This window comes from Triticum aestivum, chromosome 1B (assembly GCF_018294505.1).
Source record: "Triticum aestivum cultivar Chinese Spring chromosome 1B, IWGSC CS RefSeq v2.1, whole genome shotgun sequence".
NCBI lineage: Eukaryota > Viridiplantae > Streptophyta > Magnoliopsida > Poales > Poaceae > Triticum > Triticum aestivum.
Genome location: NC_057795.1, coordinates 106,907,717 through 106,926,187, shown reverse-complemented (window position 1 = coordinate 106,926,187; position 18,471 = coordinate 106,907,717). Strand labels below are relative to the sequence as shown.

General features: G+C 42.3%; 1 protein-coding gene across 3 annotated transcripts; it reads left to right on the top strand.

Moving 5' to 3' along the window:
* The first annotated feature begins 390 nt into the window (after window positions 1–390).
* Window positions 391–6,352, top strand: LOC123110680 (uncharacterized). 3 transcript variants are annotated; one of them, XR_006453555.1, is made up of 7 exons: window positions 391–1,250; window positions 2,109–2,164; window positions 3,163–3,272; window positions 3,428–3,582; window positions 3,667–3,759; window positions 4,339–4,467; window positions 6,167–6,352. XR_006453555.1 is itself a non-coding variant. In XM_044531266.1 (7 exons), the coding sequence occupies exons 1-7, from the start codon at window positions 515–517 to the stop codon at window positions 6,182–6,184; spliced, it is 1,302 nt and encodes a 433-aa protein (XP_044387201.1). In that variant the 5' UTR covers window positions 399–514; the 3' UTR covers window positions 6,185–6,352. The 3 variants fall into 3 exon arrangements, 2 of the variants coding, with proteins under 2 accessions (XP_044387210.1, XP_044387201.1); XM_044531266.1 differs by having other exon boundaries at window positions 399–1,250; window positions 3,423–3,582; XM_044531275.1 differs by lacking the exon at window positions 6,167–6,352 and having other exon boundaries at window positions 397–1,250; window positions 3,423–3,582; window positions 4,339–4,485.
* Window positions 6,353–18,471: the final 12,119 nt, after the last annotated feature.

The following is an 18,471-nucleotide window of genomic DNA, read 5'->3' as shown; positions in this document are numbered from 1 at the left end:
ATCTCCCCACCAGAACTGTGCAATAATATCAATAATCTCTTTGCAAATTCCTTTTGGTAGGGAAAAGACTGACATAGCAAAGACAGAGATAGCTTGGGCTACTGCTTTTAACAGAATTTCTTTACCTTCTGTTGACAATTGTTTCTCCATCCATCCAATTAGCCTCTGTTTAATTCTCTCATAGAAGTGTTTAAAACAGTCACTTCTGTCTGCACCCACCATTGCAGGGAGTCCGAGATACTTGTTATAGTGCCTCAGTGCGTTTATACCGTGTTAAAAAATTGAATTCCATTATTTTTATAGTCAATCCAGGCCTTGCAATGTTGAGCCGACCCACAGGGTCAGGTTTGCCTAAATTGTCCGGTCGCCTGGTCCGAACATTTGAGGTTTGAGCTCAATTTGATGATTCGCGTTTTGAGTTGCCTCCCTACAGCTGCGGGTTCGGGTAATCATCTCCATCCAACCGCAGACGCCCTCCAAACCCCTCATCTAACACAGCCTGAATCCTGATGCGATGGCCTTAGCCACCGCCGCCGCCCCGCCGGCGATAACAGCGGCCACCTCGACGTCGTTCCCGTCTCTCCTCCAACACCACTCACCCGGCAGCCGCCGAACGGTCACAGCCCTGGCCTTCGCGCGGCGCTTCCGCAGCAAAAACCCTAGCCCCTTCCGCTCCGGCAGCAAGGCCGCCGCCCCGGCCCCGGCCCTCGCCCCCGCCCCCGAAGACGACTTCGGCGGCCTCGAGGGGGAGCTCTGGCGCCTCCGCCGCCGCGCGGAGCTGCGCTTCCAGCGCCTCGCCGCGGAGGCCGACGAGGCCTACAGCGACCTCCGCTCCTGCGTCCGCGTCGTCGGCGGGGACCGCTTGGTCCTGACCTTCCGCCGCTCGTCGCTGCGCTTCGCCGCATTCGCCCTTCTCTGGTCCCTCGCTCTCTCCGCCGCAGCCTGGGCGTCGCTGGGGCTGGCCTTGCGGGCTTGGCGCCAGCTATGGGGGCGGGGCTGGTGGGAACGACCGGAAGGCGCAGCTGTGGTAACGAAGAGGGACCGGAGCATGGGTGGGAAGGAGGTGGTGGTGGCTGTATCGTCTCCTGTGCTGCCTCCGGTCAGCCACGTCAAGGAGCCCGCAAGGAAGGTCAAGAGGAAGGAACCACAGGGAAGGCTCCCGGAGTGGTGGCCTGAGATAGAAGCCGAGTTGGTGGAACTGGGCCAAGAAGCGGAGAAGTGGGCGATATTGGCCAATAGATTGGTCCGAGGTGAATGCCTGTATATATCTGAAACTATCTTGTTCTGTTTCTAGTTCAAACATATGAAGTCAATAGGAATGTTGCATGTAATCAGATTGCATATAGAATAAGCATATCAATCAGAAAGTAGGATAATATGAACTTTCTAGGTTCATTTATTCTTGTCCGAACTCAGAAATAGTAGAAGTGTATTATCATTTTGAATGCCTGACAAACAATAGTAGAACTGTGCTAGTAGACTGTTTTATTTGTTCTGAGCATTTCTTTCACTAATAGGCAAAACCAACTTTTGTTTTTGAGTCTAGATAGATGCAGATCTTTTTCTACTATCACTGCCATGTGTGAGATTTGTCTGAATTTTGGTTTGACCCAGTAGCATAGTATCCCAAAAAGAGGAGTAACATCCTTTACAAATTAAACCCAAACATTTGAATGGTGTCTGGCCTCAGTCTTAGTTTCTTGATATTGATTAGCACATGTAACTTGTATGTCTTCATTGTGGTAGTCCAAACTCCAAATACGGATCCTTGAGGTCTAGGTTGCTCATGGAAGATCAAATTACCTCTTATTATTGTTGCCACTTTCCTTCACATAACAGGAGGTGATGCAAAGTACTCCCTCCGTCCCAAAATTCTTGTCTTGAATTCGTCTACATACGGATGTATCTATTCACTAAAATGTGAATAGATACATCCGTATGTAGACGAATTCAAGACAAGAATTTTGGGACGGAGGGAGTACTAGATAACTAATAGTCTAATGGTGTTACCCTTTTTCATTGGCAGGTAATGTAGGCCATCTTATCATACTCGTGAGAACTTCCATGCTGCTTCATTTATCAAAACCTTAAATCTTTCCATGTTTCAGCAATCGTTGACAATAGGGTTGCAGGGAGGGATTACAGATACGATGATGCAGTTCAAGTTAGTCTTTGTACCTTTAACATCATGATTTATTTTTGCAAATTTGTATCACCTCCTTTCCTTGAATTTGAGAATTGCTGGCATGCTCTTCTTGCTCTGTAGCCTTCTGTAGCAGGCAGTTATGATTTTTTTTTCATGGAAGTAGGTCGACATTCAGAGAGATAGCGCAAATTCGCAATCTGATAGAACGACATGGTCCTGTAGATTACGTTCTTACTGTTTAATACTGCAATATCCCTATGGATTTAACCATTCCTATTGGATTGTTTTGTTAACATCTACCTCTTGCTAGATCTTGGTCTCTGTTTGGCCGAGCTCAGGCTTCAAAATTTGAGCTCTGAAAAGCTAGCTATGGAACAATCTAGTTTTACTGTTTTGGTAGAAGTAAGGAGACGTGCAGCTGGCCAGAGGTTGCTTGTTCTAGCTTATAAATAATGCACATTAAGCTTTTCTGGCTCTGGCTTAAGCATTGGTGGAACTTGGAGAGTTGTACTCACCGGCTCCAGCTTGTTCCCAGAAGCTAGAAGCCAGGAGCTGCAGCCTGGCATATAGTCACATAATTGTATAAAATAATATTTTCTTGGGGCACCTTACACATAGAATTGTAATTCTGATATTTTATTCCCCAATGTAATTTTGATTTTGAAGCCAGGATCATTAACTGTGAACTAAAAGCAATCTGTATGCGACTGGAGTAATATTGATTACAAATTCATCACAAGCCTGCTTCCTTGTATGGGTTTAGGACTTGACGGCACGTGTGTTGGTCACCACATTTATTTGTTTACATAAATTAGCCTAATTATTCTAGTAATGTCCTTTATAGGCATGATTCTTAGATATCTTATTGGAAATATCATTATGTAATGATTTAAGATTTACTTTGTGTTGAATAAATCTCCCAATCTTCGGAGCACCAGAAATATTGTTGGAATATTTACAGTTTGTCAAACATGCCATCTTGCTGTTCCTTAATTATTCCTTGTTTTTTAATGCAGCTAAGGCAGTTATGCAAGATATCAGGAGTAAAGGTCTCATTTGACACAGAAAATGCACGCGATTCTTTCTATAGGGCAACAACAGGCTTTGTTCTGGACGATTGCAGCAGGTGTGTTCTGTTGCAGGACAACATTTTTTGTGTATTTCACGTCACATTCAGCTCTTCATGGCAACTATCTACTGTAAAAAACTGTTGTAATTATTTTAATTTTATTGCTTATTTGATACGCATGTTCCTGATATTTTATTCTTACTAAAGAACAGCAGAAGACATGGGGACAGCACAAATCAATGGAGAGAATCCAAGAGATTTTCTTGCTGGTCTTTCTATGAATATTGGGTTGGACAAGTTCCGTGCTGCCACACTTGTTTGTGCATCAGTTGCTGCTCGCACTCGTGCGTGTTTCTTGCAATGCTGGGTATGTATACTTTTAGGATTTTAGACTTGTTTATGATCTTGCATATGTATCGATCATGTTGATTCTATATGTCATTGTCCGCAGGCTCTAGAGATTCAGGGAAAACGAGCGGAGGCATTAGATGAGCTTGTAAAGATCTGTAGAATTCATCGTGTATTCCCCCCAGAAGAAAATTCTGTATGTATTTTGTTTTTGAGCTTGGCAATTTCTTTCTCAGTGTTACTGTTTTCTTTTGTGATCCATTTTCATCCTTTAGTTTCTCAAGAGTTGCAAACTTGTGATTCCCTTGTCCAACAGTGTGTTGTGCAAGTGCATACGGCCATATGTTGTCCTATATGATTTATTTACGTTTTCACAGCGTGTGAATCCAAGGGAGACAACTGTATAAAACTCTTAGACCAAGTTAAACTTTTGAGCTGAGGGAAGAAAGATGAGTTGGGTTGCTATGGTTTTCCATGGTTTATCCCACTTGGGGGCTGGCTGTAGTGTGAATACTAGGTGATTGCATGTCTGTAGCAACGAAGACTAGGTTTCATGTACTAGTTACATAATACTGTGGCATGCTGCTATTTCCATCGGTAATATTTGGCTTAGACTACCTGAGTTGTCTCACTATATGGCTATGCATGCAAATAACTTAAACTTAAAAAACCTAGGGGATATTCTTTGGGCATTGTTCAATGTTATTGCGTATATATCCTCCTATTGGTGAGAAAAAACATGATCTTGCAAGCTCTTTTTTTTTGTCTCTTGCAGGCAGAAATGGAAATGGTCGCTGGTGGACTTAAAAAGAATTTGGAAGTTGCAGAGAGGGTTCACCTTCTCTCTCTATACAGGAGCGCATGTACTACTGGTGTCAAAACCGCTGCAGAAGCTCTTGGCCTGGTAAGTAGTTGCCAATGACCTGTGATCTACTCCCTCCGTGCCACAATATAGGACGGTTTTACAAGTTAACAGAGCTTGCAAAAGCATATTATATTGTGGGACGGAGGGAGTACTTTGCAACATTAAAATGTGTATGTTGTGTTGTTGTTCGTGGAAATTGCACACCTAAATGCTAAGTCGGTTTATCTTAGTCTGTTTTAAGGAAACCAGAGTTCCCAGGATGTGCGAGATTATTCCAATGAAAATGACATCCTAGAAATGTGAGCACAGAACCCAGTTTTCCTTCACAACAATATAAGAGACATGCTCCTCAATTTTAACTTAGTATGGTATACTTCTAGGATTCGTGTATGGACCTGTGTATGTATGTGAACAAGGTCTCCGCATCAAACATCTTTAGATGATTTTTTTGGAAACTAACATCTTTAGATGAATTGAACCAGAACAAAATTACTGGATATGATTCTGAAGGCTTTGGCTTTCTGGAAGCACTTAACCTTTTCCACTTCTTTTTTAGGAAAACGCAAAACATTTTGCGTTTCATTGCATTGAACAGGAAGAGAACAACAGTACAGGTACAACCTCCCAGGAGGAGGGACACACACATACACACCACTGTCCTCACCAAACGAGCAGGTGAGGTGCCACCAACTACAGACCGCAACGACGAAAGGTCTTGCCTTGTCCAGCCTCCTATCATGAATGCCGAGGTAGCTAGACTTAGGGCCTCAAGACCGCGTCACAGCCATTGCCAGGCGCCTCCGAAGAAGACCACATCTCTAGTGCTGTCCGGGCCAACGTACCTGCCACCCGTGTGTGCCTAGGAGCCGGCAGGTGGATGGCAGGACCCAGCCAGAACTAGTGAAGCAATCTTCTTGGACATGCCGGCGCCGGCGTACATAGCGCCCCGGACGCCCATGCTCTCTATGCTGCAGCATCGCATTGCCAGCAGGCCTCGCCGGAAACACGGGGGAGGCCACCATCTCCAGCTGCCGCATAACCTTTTCCACTTTTGAGTCATCCTAAAAGTAAATAGTAAAAGATGAGCACATTTACACTAAAGAAAGGACTTACATTTTCTTCCAAACCCTGGCCGCCACCCAAGGTCTCGTCGGTCATCCTCTCTCTCTCGTACGGCAGCCTCGTTAGCGGCCAGAGGAGTGGTGACCCGTCCCTTCCGTTTTTCTTGGTTCTAGTAGGTCCATGTTCCCCTTAAGTTTTGGTTCCCTCGTGGCATCTGCGAGGAGGTGATGGCGCTGGCGCATTGGAATAAGGTTTCTCCAGTGTCCCTCTACCAGTCTACCTCGACGACATCCGATCCGGCGTCAGCAAAAGGTCTGTGAGGGTATGGTGAGGGCGTTTCTTACTGCTGGTTCAGTGAAAAATATCAGCTCCAGCTGGCGGTGTAAAGTCAAAGGAAGAAGACGACCTATATGGTTTTTGATGTAGTTTTAACTTTTTCTGGTCATTTTGTCTTCTTGTTTTTCCATTGTAGTACTAAGTACTGTTTGCCTTGATACTTATCAGATATAAGATGCCCTTTGGGTGTCTTAACTAAAAAAGAAAGTGTAGGAGGAAATTTTCTATGGAAATTTTCGATGGTTGATAGGAATGGCAACCTTGTTAAGCTTTAGCCAGAATGGCATTCTTAGATTGAGATACTTCGGTTTTCTAATGGTATTATCTTCGTGCCTTGCAGAGCTCACTGGATCAATGAGAACACGTGCAGTAGAAGGGTCCATCATTTTTGTAGTTCCAGCTTGGCATTGTCATGCCTCAGTAACGGCTGAGATATTCACAATTGAAAGCCTTTGGCATCCTCGGTTTTCTGAAGTTGCAGAATATGAGCGGTATTTAATTCGAGGAATTAACATGATGCCTAATACGTCATAAATTTTCCTAGCAGCACAAAAGGTCTAAAGCATTCCAAACAAGGCGGTATAAGGCACAGTACATATGAACACCGTACCTTGTGCATAGTTCGGCCAACGCATCCAAAGCAGGTTCTCTTGTAAGACATACATACAGTTTTGCTGGTGTCGGTGAACAATGGCAGCAGTGTAGAGCAGGACAGCGTAGTGGAGGTAGACAGTTCAGGATGCATGGTCCGAAAAACCTTTTTGCCATCATTTGTGTCTGAAGGCTTGAAGATCACCGCTTCTCTTCTACTCGTTGCATTTCTGAGGAGAGTCGGCTATGGTTTGGATGGCCAAGTACTACTGTTTATGGGTCTGATCGTCTGAGAATGGATGGAGCAAGAGAACTAGTGAAACGATGTGAGAGCTGTTGTGGAGGTAGGCAATGCCGCAACCCGCAAGTGGTCATGTAGTTGTGCTCTCTAAAAAAAAAAAATCTTATTACCATGTTTTTATGATTGAAGTGGAAGGACAAAATCTCATTGCTAGGTTCTCGTGATTGCAAGGGATAAGGATACAGAACAGAAGCATATATCCTTTCTTCCAATCTTATCAATAGTCAAAGGCACTCGAAAACACATTAGACCCTACATATATCTTATCAATAGTCAAAGGCACTCTCAAAAAACGCATTAAATCCTACATATGTATATGGACGGCGGAAGTAAAGTAAATCGCTTATTTGTCCATGAACTAACAAATCCGGTGGATTATGGGACCCACAATTGGTAAGTCGCCTGATATCTTTGTGTAAGTCAATTTTTCGGATCGGCCTCCTTGAGCTATTCCTCCTGCAGTGTCCTGCTCCGCTCGCTGCCCCGTGCCAACCTTGGGCAAGGACATTGTCAATCCACACAAGCTGCATCGTCTCTGACTCCAGCTTGTTCCTGACTCGCCTTAGAGCTCCGCCTCGCCTGCTCTTTCTTCTCCCACGAAATCGACTTACCTTAATTGCAAATTCAGGCAACTTACAAATTGCTGTTGCAGTGATGCATGCAACACACACAAGCTTCACATATCTCAAGCGGAACACACAATATTATAAATCTCTCAACAACTTGAAATTAGATTGCATCTGATCTAGAACTCTAGTACAGGTGTCTGTAATTGCAAAAAATGCCCTCTGATTTATAGCAACATGTTTCTCCAAATTTAGTCTATATGGGCATGTTTGACACTCCTATGTCTTCAAAACAACGTGGACGTGCCTGTAGAGCGACATGGCGCCTTAAATTAGGTGAAACACACGACATTCTTCCGATAGCCATGAACCTCGTTGCATCCAGTGTTGTTAACAAACGGACCAGCCGTATTCGGCATGCATCATGCAATGCAACACATCGTGTCAGATGACAAATTACCGAGAGAAGGGAATGCAATTTTTTTTGTCGATGTATGTAAGCATAACTGGGGTTCAAAGAGATCTCAGACAATACATTTCTATAATAAACAATCCCGAGGACGAAGAAAATGTCTATACTTTCGGTTAGTGCGAAGTATACTTTATACTCCATGGAGCTGTAGGTAAAAAAGTAGAGTATCATGTCTCTCTGACTGGGTCTCCGTTTGGAACATAAATACACGGTCGCGGACAATGTGCCTGAACTGTCACTATCTGCTTAATGTTACTCAAAATTTGCATCTGCAACGCAATCACTAGCGTAACAGATTGTGTCATTGTGTGAAGGTTACTTGTGCGATTCTTAAGCAAATTAGTGATCATATATAATTGGTCGATGTGGAGATGGGTTGACGGACCGACCGATTGGTGTTTGTGCATGCAATCACACCGTGTAGCAGTTGGGAAAAATGGCGCCCCCGCCGCGTGTTATAACGAGTCAAGAACAAATACTAGATCGTCGTCGTGTGGCTTTAATAGCAGCTTCCATGAACTGATCCACCTAACCGCAGCAAAACTAGTTATTATTTCATTGGCACGCAGCACACATGAATCTGCCCTACTCCGTACATGCATGTAACAAAAGCATACAGTGTTCCTTGTTCATTCTCAGTTGTTTGAATGTTTCTTAAACCCCATCCAACCGGAATCACAGGTTACTTAGCCTAAAACTGGATGCGGTAGTAACTAGAAATGTGCACTTTAGTTTGATAGTCGAACCCAATCCTTTTTTTTTTGAAACAAGAAACTTGATCCTTTTTGGATTCTATGGAGCAAAATGTTACTCCCTCCGTTCAATAATACAAAAATGTTTGGATATTTTAATATAGACTATATATGGACTAACATGGGTGAACAGACACATTAACATGTGTCTGTATACACCTGATTTAGAAAAAGTTAGAACATCTTATATTTTTGAACGGAGGGAGAATATATGAAGTCAGGCGAGGATGAGATAGTATGTACGTTATCGCTCTACGTAAGTTTATAAGTGCGACCAAGGGTTCAGTAAGCTTATCTATCCTGATGACGATGACGAGAACAATTCCTGCAACCAAGAAAATGTCTTTGCTCCGGGTTGTAAATTCTGAGGAAGGTACGAGTGTGTATGCACGCCAATCTAATATGATCTTTAGCTCCGTCGATCTCCACCGACATGCAAATATACAGTATTTACCGGCAATATTGCAGTGCGTCACTATGTGCATAATGGTACTCAAACTTTGTAGTATTAACAAGACAATTAATCATCTGACACACATCAGAGTTGTTAACAACCAAAAGTGAAGGGATGTGGGAATGAATGTTACCTGTGTATACTTCTTCAACGAAAAAGAAAAGCTTTTGAGACTAATTCTTTACACGGTCTTTTTAATCGCGCTGGATGCCCGGGGCCAAAGTCGTGCTAGTTTGGATGATCTACACGAATCGTTTATGTTTTTCTTCTAGAAGTTCTACCCTTGTTTGTAGCGATGTGTATTGTTTACGAGTGGATCTCTTTCGTTTTAGTTTGTCCTTGAGCTTGCATGCACATTAGTCAAAACTCATAACATCATCTTTTCAATTACATTGATTGATCGATTAGATATATGGTTATTACTATAAATGCAGCCACTATTCTTCAAAGGTGGCAGCAGCTAGAAGAGTACACAGTACACACGCCTACGCGTCTTAACTTGCTAATTTATGTGACCACCAATTAACAACAACGTGAAACATGTCAACTTTTTACCACGTCAAATTCTTTCCTTGCTCCAGTGATTGATCAAATCAACCGGAGTCCTTATATTACTAGAAGTATACGCGCGCCTTGCTGCGCCGTTCTACTTTTCTACCATTTATTTGTTTGATTGTTAATTCACAAATAGATTTCTTGCTGCTCTGTTTGTGGGTCGGGGGTTGTTGTTTATTTCATGGGCCTTTTGTGTTTTCGCTTCCATAATTTTAGGGTCAGAACACTCTTTATTGCATTGCAGAGCATGTCTAGTTGGTAGGATACATCATCATTTACTTGATAGGATATTACTCGGTTTTTTTACAACTATTGTCCTTCGTAAAAATGGTATGTTAGCAGCACTGTCAAAAACATATCCAAAGTAGTTGTTGGCGTTAAACATGTCACGGACCTGCAGGGTTAAACCGTAGTGCTGGATGGACATGATAATGTAAATCTGCAAAACTAATTCAAAATGATGATAATGCATAACTGAGGCTTGTGATTGTAGTATCATCTAGAACAATCATACAACTCTATGATTTGACCAACCAATATTTCATAACTTACTTTGGTCACAGACAAATAACGCAAAACACCAACAATAAAGGTCCGTAATAATGGTAAAAGGGAAGTGAAAGTGAGAAATACTTGAAAGTTGCAACACAACACCAAAGTATATGGCTTTTGGTTTTCAATATTGATCATTCATATGCGTAGTTAGAATCGAAATAGAAAGAACATATTCGAAATAAAAGCAATGATTTGCATAGACTAACGACAGGAAAGGGAATGAAGCATGTTTATAGCAGCTTCTAAGAGGAAGAGATGGAAATGGAGGATAGAGAGATAATAGTACAAGTGATTGATCTCATTTCATTTGAATGTAATATTATTGATGCATTAATAAGGTCTGATCAGCCGTGTACATAAGTGACCCAGTGACAATATTAAGCAAATTATCTTCACAGAAAAACCTAGTTATCATCAGCTGTGTACATAACTAACCCAGAGACCATGCTCCTTAGGCGTGGAACGATATGCTAATTAATACTCCCTCTGTTCTAAAATATAGTACATACTTTGTTTTGAAAAGTCAAACGTACCAATGTTTGACCAAGTTAAAAAAATCAACATGCACATGTACTGTTATAGCTTATTTATTTAGTACTTCAAATATTGATAGTTTATTCTAGAAACTTGGTCAAATGTACATCTTTGACTTTTGAAAAACTAATATGCACTACATCATGGAACAGAGGTCGCATAAAACATGCCATGTATAAACTGCGTGAGGTTGTTAATCCACAAGCACAGAGATGTACTCAAGCAGTGAAGCATGAGGTTTTTAAATTGAAGCCTTACACAATGAGATAAAATCCCCGTATAATCTGCTACTTGTTTAACACCGAAGCAAGCGAGATTGAATTTGAATCAGGCTGCCAAAGAAAGGATGACAAAGGGAGAGGAAGGAGGTATCAGGAGTTGTACTGCAGACCTTGTGGGCCATGGCATGTTGATGAAGGTGACCAAGTTCGAAGACGACAATCGTCTCCAGGCCCCGAGCGTCGTTGTCATTGGAAGTTAACTACCGCATAAAAGATGGGGAGAAAGATGGAGCGATGGGTGGGGTGTGCAGCATGGTGGTGGACAGGCAAAGCCCGTGCAGTCTTGTGGTGTGGAGGAGGCGGTGTGGGACGGGCGCCCGTGCAACCATGTGGTGCGGATGAGGCGGTGATGGACTGGCGGTGCCGTGCAACCATATGATGCGGAGGAGCAGGTGAAGGGCTGGGTGCCTGTGCAACCGTGTGGTGCGGAAGAGGCGGTGATGGCTCAGGCATACTGCCATGACAGAAGGGGAGAAATATAGAGAGATGGGCGGGGCATGCGGCGTGGTGGTGGACTGACGGTGCCCATGCAGCTATGTGACATAGAGGAGGTGGTGATAGGACAAACTGGCGGTGACCGTGCCACTATGCTATGATACATCACTTTGATGTACATGAGCGACGTGTAAACCTTTTTCTTCTCGCAAAAAAGTAGTCCCTCTGATCTACAATAAATGTCATGGTTTTAGTTCAGGGAGTAAGTGACACGTAACACATCAAGTGTTGGACACACGTAGTTGGATGGTTGGCCCAGACCGTAAACAATACGTACTATGGTTAGGTAGGCATTGCTATTTCCTGCCACCAGAGTCTCAGACTTTACATTGGTGTTCGCATTTTTTTGGATTTATTTCAGGCCTTTCGGCGGTGTGTGTCAGTAGGAGGAGACATCCCACCAACTACGAAGGTGTCTGTGCCGACTGCATCAATCTTAAGATGATGTGTCGTCCTAGTCTCTCAAAAATGCTCATAGGGGTAAGGTGTGCAAGCGTGCATTTATAGGGGTGAGTGTATGCTCGTGTATGTGAGTGAGTTCGATTATACTGTGATCAAGAAAAATAATACCTATTTTTAATAAAAGACCATGATTAAAATTTAAGTAGTTCTTTAAAAAGAATAAGCAACATGCTCACTTGACCCTCTCAGCCCCGGAGCGCTCACAGCCCTTACATTCAAGGGAGCTTAGATATTGTAGTGATATCAGTTGCCTTGTAGACTGTAGACTAGCCTCCAAGGTAGGAAGGGAGGGAGTAGTACATACTAGTTTTTTTTCTTCAATTGGCTTTCGATCTGCGCCGCGATCGCCTCCTCCTCCTCCCTTGCCGCAGCCGAAGGGCACGGCCGGGCGAAGCCCGACCGGCACCAGCGCCGACGGAGCATCTTCTTCCCCTCGCGCGATGGGGCGACGCGGGCCGGCCTCGTCGGGCTTGGGCGTGGCAAAGGGCGCCGCGGCTCGCCGGCATGGGGTGCCTGTGTGGGTGATGCGGCGGCGTGGAGGACTTCATGGTGGTGGTGATCTGGGGCGGTAGCCCTAGAAAAGGTGGTGGCAGATGAAGTCTAGGCCTCTCGCGCGGCATGGCGTGGCGATGTCCTTGTCCAAGGCAGATCTGCGTCGGCGATCTGGTGACTTTGGCTCCGGATTGGGTCGGGTCAACGATGGTGACGAGCGCGCGGGATTCCTCTCGGCGGCTCTCGCGGTTTGGCAAGATGGCGTGGTGTTCCTCCTCCCATGCTCCAGTGGTGGGACACGCAGGCAGTGGACGGTGTGCCAGGGCTCCCATAGTGGCAGTGTTGTTGTGGATGGTGGCCGGATCTGGGTGGCTAGATCTGGGGCTTTGAAGGTGGTCTGGACGTTGCACGTGTTGTCGGTTGGATGCTCATGGGACAGATCCGGGCGAAAACCTGGTCTCTGGCCGGTGGCTGGAGTCGGTGATGGTGACGCCCTCGGCGTCATTTCCTTCTTGAAAGCATCATCAAGGTGAAGCTCCCAATTCCTTCCGCTACCTCCGAAGGAAACCCAAGATCAGTCGATCCGATGATGGCGACGCACTTGTGTCATTCCCTCCTTGGGGGCATCATTCTTGGAGGTGTGCATTGGCTTGAGGGATTAGTGGACGGTTTCAGTGGTGGAGTGGCATTCCATGTGATGCATCGACGACATGGAGTCACGGCGGTGTGGCATGGCAGGGCCTCAGCGACTGATGTGTGATGATGGACGCGCGCAGGGAGGAGGCGTTGTCTGGCGCCGTTGGGGCGTCGATGGCAGGCCTGCCAAGGTTGATGCGTTAGTTCCTGCTCTAAAAATGGATTAGTGGAAGACGGCGGCGATGACCTATGAAAGTGCGTCGCACCGATTTGCGCCCCAAACCCAGTACGTGGCTTGGTTGGGGCATCCGGCTTTAGATATTAGGCATTTGTGTGATGTCTGTCTGGTATTAGGCTCGGACTATTGGCACCCCTTTATCAAGTGGATAAAAGTAGCGACAAATGTTGTTAAGATGGTGGCTTCAGACTACCCGACGTACTACTTTGTAAGGTCTTTTTGAATAATTAATAAAATGGGTGCATGCATCTCCCAGATGTAGAGGCTGGGAGTCATCTTCCTTTCAAAAAAGCTACATGTAAGTCCCTGAAATTTTAGTTTAGGTGAGTCAATTTTGTGTGTCGTTGATCTTGCTTTGCGGTTCATGTTGCTATATTTTTTTCTGGTTTGTTCTGTGAGGTGTTTGGGCTGTACTAAATTGACTGACCACATATTTGGATAAGTCAATTCTTTAATGGGCTAAAGTCCATTACTAGGAGCGACCTAGCCTTCCCATTTCCCTCTTTGTTTTTATCTGTTTATGCCTTTATTTTTTTATTCAATTTTATTAATTAATTTTAAATTTTCTTTTGTAGGTATTTTTGAAATGTTGGGTGAGTGTAAATATACAAACAAATACTATAGTGCAAAAATTGCACTATTATATATGATTAATGTTTACATATAAAAAAGTGCAATTTCAGTGCAAAGTGGTGTGCAAGTTTTTTTGTTTTGTTTCTTATTAAAGGGTAATATCTGTAAGTGCATCTAGTGCCCCTTACTGATTTTTGTTTATTGAAGACTTATAGGTTAAGGGACTGATGCGTTTGTGAGTGTACACAGGTCTATAAGTCTATGAGGAGTTTGATATTTACAGAGAAAGCCGATCCCTAAAATGAAGTTCTTCAACTAAAGACTTTGGATTTCTGAAGACTTTCTGAAGACTTTGAAAGTGAAGAAATTGGTGTAACCTTGATGACTTGGCAATCATTCGAGGAACATGAAGCGTGAAGACTTTTATTTTTATAGTTTCATTTTCTCTTTCTTGAGTCATAGGAAACACCGTACTGTTAAAAGGGGTCGAGGAAATACTAAGGAAAAATTTCTATGTGATGCTCAACTCAAATCCTACACCTATCAATCCCTTCGAGTGAAGCCATTATAAATCTCATACAGTTCAGTCATATTCTTCAGTGACAGAGACGAAGTTTTTCTGGTCTCTAAGGAATTTGTTCTGACTGAGGAGTTAGGAATTCGCCAGTGCGGATTGCCTACACAGTGAGGAACATGATAGCCCTAAAGAATTTGAGAGTCAAATATTTCGACCGTTGCTGTGCTATGCGCCAGCTGTCCCAAAATATCTACCCACCTAACGGTCATATCAGACAAGGGCATTTATGTCTTATCATGTCGGGCTGCTTCCTAGGCTATAAATAACCGCCCCCTATAACCACTAGCGGGTTGGCTGCTCCGAGAGAAACTGACACTTGTCATTTGAGAGCATCCCATCCTCCGAGGACTTTGAGCGGAAATCATCAAGTGAGGAAAACCCAAACCCAACACCTTCAAACCCAAAGTGATTGAGCATCACTGAAGAGATTGATCCTGCGTGGATCCAACGCTTGTTACCTTTGAAGACTGTGCTTCTTCCAGACGGTTAGGCGTCAAGGTCTAAAGCATCCAAGAGGAATTGTGGATCGCCGAGTGACCAAGTTTGTGAAGGTCCGGAAGTCACCTGAAGACTTACCACGAGTGATTGGGCGAGGTCTGTGTAACCTTAACTCAAGGAGAATACGGTGAGGACTATGTGTCCGGGACTGGGTGTCCTCGAGTTTAAATACTCAGCCGCTCCAACCAGACGTACAACTGAGACAGCAGTTGGAACTGGTCTATCAAATCATTGTCTTCATCAAGCTTACTGGTTCTATTTCCTCAACACTTTCATTTCCTCATCCCTGTTGTGGTGTGCTTGCTCATATCTGTTTGAAGACTTTGACTGAAGACTTTCTCAATTTCCTCAGTTCAATTTCTTCAGTCTGTCCGTCTTCTTTCTGTGTTATCCTGTGTTTACGCTTTATGTTCTCTATGCTTGTCTTCATTCCATTATAATGACCATGCTTGTGTTCTGTTATGTTTACATTTGAGTATTTATTCCGCTGCTAGTAGTTCTTCATTTAGGAATTTCCTCACCAGCAAATTCCTCAGTGAAGAATTCATAAAAATCGCCTATTCACCCCCTCTAGTCGATATAACGCACTTTCAATATCAATGCTACTAATTCATTCTCCTTTTTAAAACTTTATTATTTAAATTTAGTTTTAGCTTTATTTTCTTCCCTCTTCAAAGCTAATATCAATGCTTCTAATTCATTTCTTTGTAGGAAATTTACTTTTTTGCAAAAATTCCACAATCATATGTTTATTCTTGCCTATTTTAAAAGTATATTTTTGTATATTCTGTGCAAATTTTTTCATTCTTTGCTTTAGATTTTGTTTTTGATTTTCTTAAAGGGTAATACAAAAGCACTAATTCATTCTTCCTTAGGAAACATCATTATTTTGATTTTGTTTTAGTTTTTTTATTTTCTTTCTTCTTTAAGGGTAATACAAATGTCACTAATTACAATATTATATTCCTATTCTTGCACATTTTAATTTTTTTGTATATATTGTGCAAATTTTTTCATTGTTCGTATTAGATTCTTTAAACTATTCTTTATTCATAAAGGTTAATACCAATGCTACTAATTAATTCCTCCATAGGATACCTCATTATTTTGTTTTCATTTTAGTTTTTATTTCAATTTTTTTTCTTAAAGGGTAATAACAAAGCCACTAGTTCATGTTTTCTTATAAAACTTATTTGTTTCGATTTTTTTGTATTTCATTTTCTTTCTTATTGAAGGGTAATGCCAATGCCACTAATTCATTACTTCTTAGGAAACATCTTTTTTGCGAAATTCCACTATTACATGATTTTTCTTGCATATTGTGAAAACGTGCAATTTATGTGTAAAATTTATCTTTTTTTCATTTTCTTTCTTTTTAAAGGGTAATACCAATGCCATTAATTTATTCTTTCTTAGAAATAGTTATTTCTTGCTTTGTGTAAGTATAAATGCAAGTTTTAAATAATATGTGTGTAAATTATAGTAGAATGTGAAATTGCACTATTAGATGCTTATTCTTTACATATTTCAAAATGTGCAATTTCAGCGCAAAGTTGTGTGCAAGTTTTAAAGGTTTTTCTTTTTCATCTTCTTTCTTCTTAAAGGGTTTCATTCTTTCTTAGAAAACTTCATTATTTTGATTTTGTTTTAGTTTTTTTATTTACTTTCTTCTGAAAGGGTAATACCAATGCCATGAATTCATTCTTCCATAGAAAACTTTACTTTTTGATTTTGTTTTAGTTTTTATTTCATATTGTGATTTTGTTTTAGTTTGAATATTATTTTCTTTTGTAAGGGTAATACCGATGTCACTAATCTATTACTTTATAGAAAACATTTTTTTGCGAAAAAATCACTAGCATATGCTTATTTAGAAACCTAAAGTTAATACCACTGCCATTAACTCAGTGACAGAGGCTCTACCACTGGCAAAGCATGAGTAACACCGGATAGCCATATGTGTTAATAAAAACATGCAACTAGATTATTGACTCTAGTGCAAGTGGGAGACTGTTGAAAATATGCCTTATAGGCAATAATATTTGTATTATTATATTTCAATATTCATAGTTAAGAGTTTATATTATGTGCTATAACTGCTATGATTGTGGAATATGTGATTCCGTGAAAAACTCATATGCAAGTTTGGAATGATAAACGGTAAATAAAAGGTTCCTAGTCTCGCCTCTAGGACTAGCTCAAGTGTTATTGATGATCACGTTTTCCGGATCTTAGGATCGTTAAGTGTAACGATGATCCTAAAACAACATTGAGATTATGACGTTGGAAGAACGTTCATATTGAATCGACCCAATCTTGTTTGTTATGAATTGAGTTAATATCGTCTGCATTCGATTGTAATAACACGGAGTGTTAATGTATGATATTGCTCCTTAGACCACGAGAGTAGTGTGGTCACTTCTTACGGTACATTGGGTTCTGGGCTTTCTCAAACATCACATGTAACATGGTGATCATAACGATAACTTACAGGTTCATCGGAAAGTTTGACAAGTGACCGGATAGCTCAAGAGTGTGATTTGCTCCTCCAACGATGCAAAGATATTTTTAGGGCCCTCTATTGCGAGGGCATAAATCATTGTCTAGCCAGACACAGGTGAATTCGTCACAGGGATGCCGAAACACAATAACGAGAAAGAAGAACAAAACTGGTAACAAGGATTTTGGTATAGTGAGCATAGTCACGACCTAGGAGGATACCGCTGCATCTCAGGTTTTATGAAGTATCAGGAAGCAAAATAAACATCACATGATAACCAAAAGTTCACTCGAGTATCATTCATGTACTCACAGGGACCAATCTGGATGTCCATGGTCCCGCTATCGGTCATTGAACAAACAATTTCGTCCATGTCTGTGACTTACCGAACCTATGGAGTCACAAGTTTAAGGAAATCATGATCTGCTGAGTGTTAGCAGGATGGGAGCCATGATAATATATTTGTTTAATTATTTCATGAATATTCGGAATAGTTCCGAGAGGATCTAGAAGCGTTTCAGGGTGATCTGAAGGGTTTCAGTGTCGGGTAATACCGGGTATTATATATAGGTGGAAAATATTTCTGAAGATGTTAAAATATATTAAAAATGGTCTAGAAGTATTTTGAACATTTTATATTTAATTTGAATATCAACGGGACTTAAAAGGCCAAGAGGTGAAAGGAGTTATGGGCCCATAAGGAAGTGGCGCCCCCTTGCCATATTGGGGGGGGGGGGGGCGAATTGGACTAGGGGAGGAGTCAAACTCCCCCCCTCCCCACACCCGGTGGCCGGCGCCCCACAGGGGGACTTTCCCCCTTTGGTGGCTGCCCTCTCATCCTCCTCCAACCTATATACACTAGTTTTTTTTTGCTCTATTGGATATACAAGTCTTGGAGTCTAATCTAGTTCTTCTAGTTCTAGTTCTTATTTGTCCTAGTTGACTAATTAGAGCTAGGATAATCCAGTGTGGTTGTAATCTTCTCCCTGTAATTCTCCGGCGATGATTTGCTCTAGACGGCAAAGCGCTGCCGGATCATGAAAGTTGCACGCTTGCAACTAAGTAGAGAGGCCGTGCTTTCGGTGTTCGGTTCGAGGGACTATTCGTGGGTGG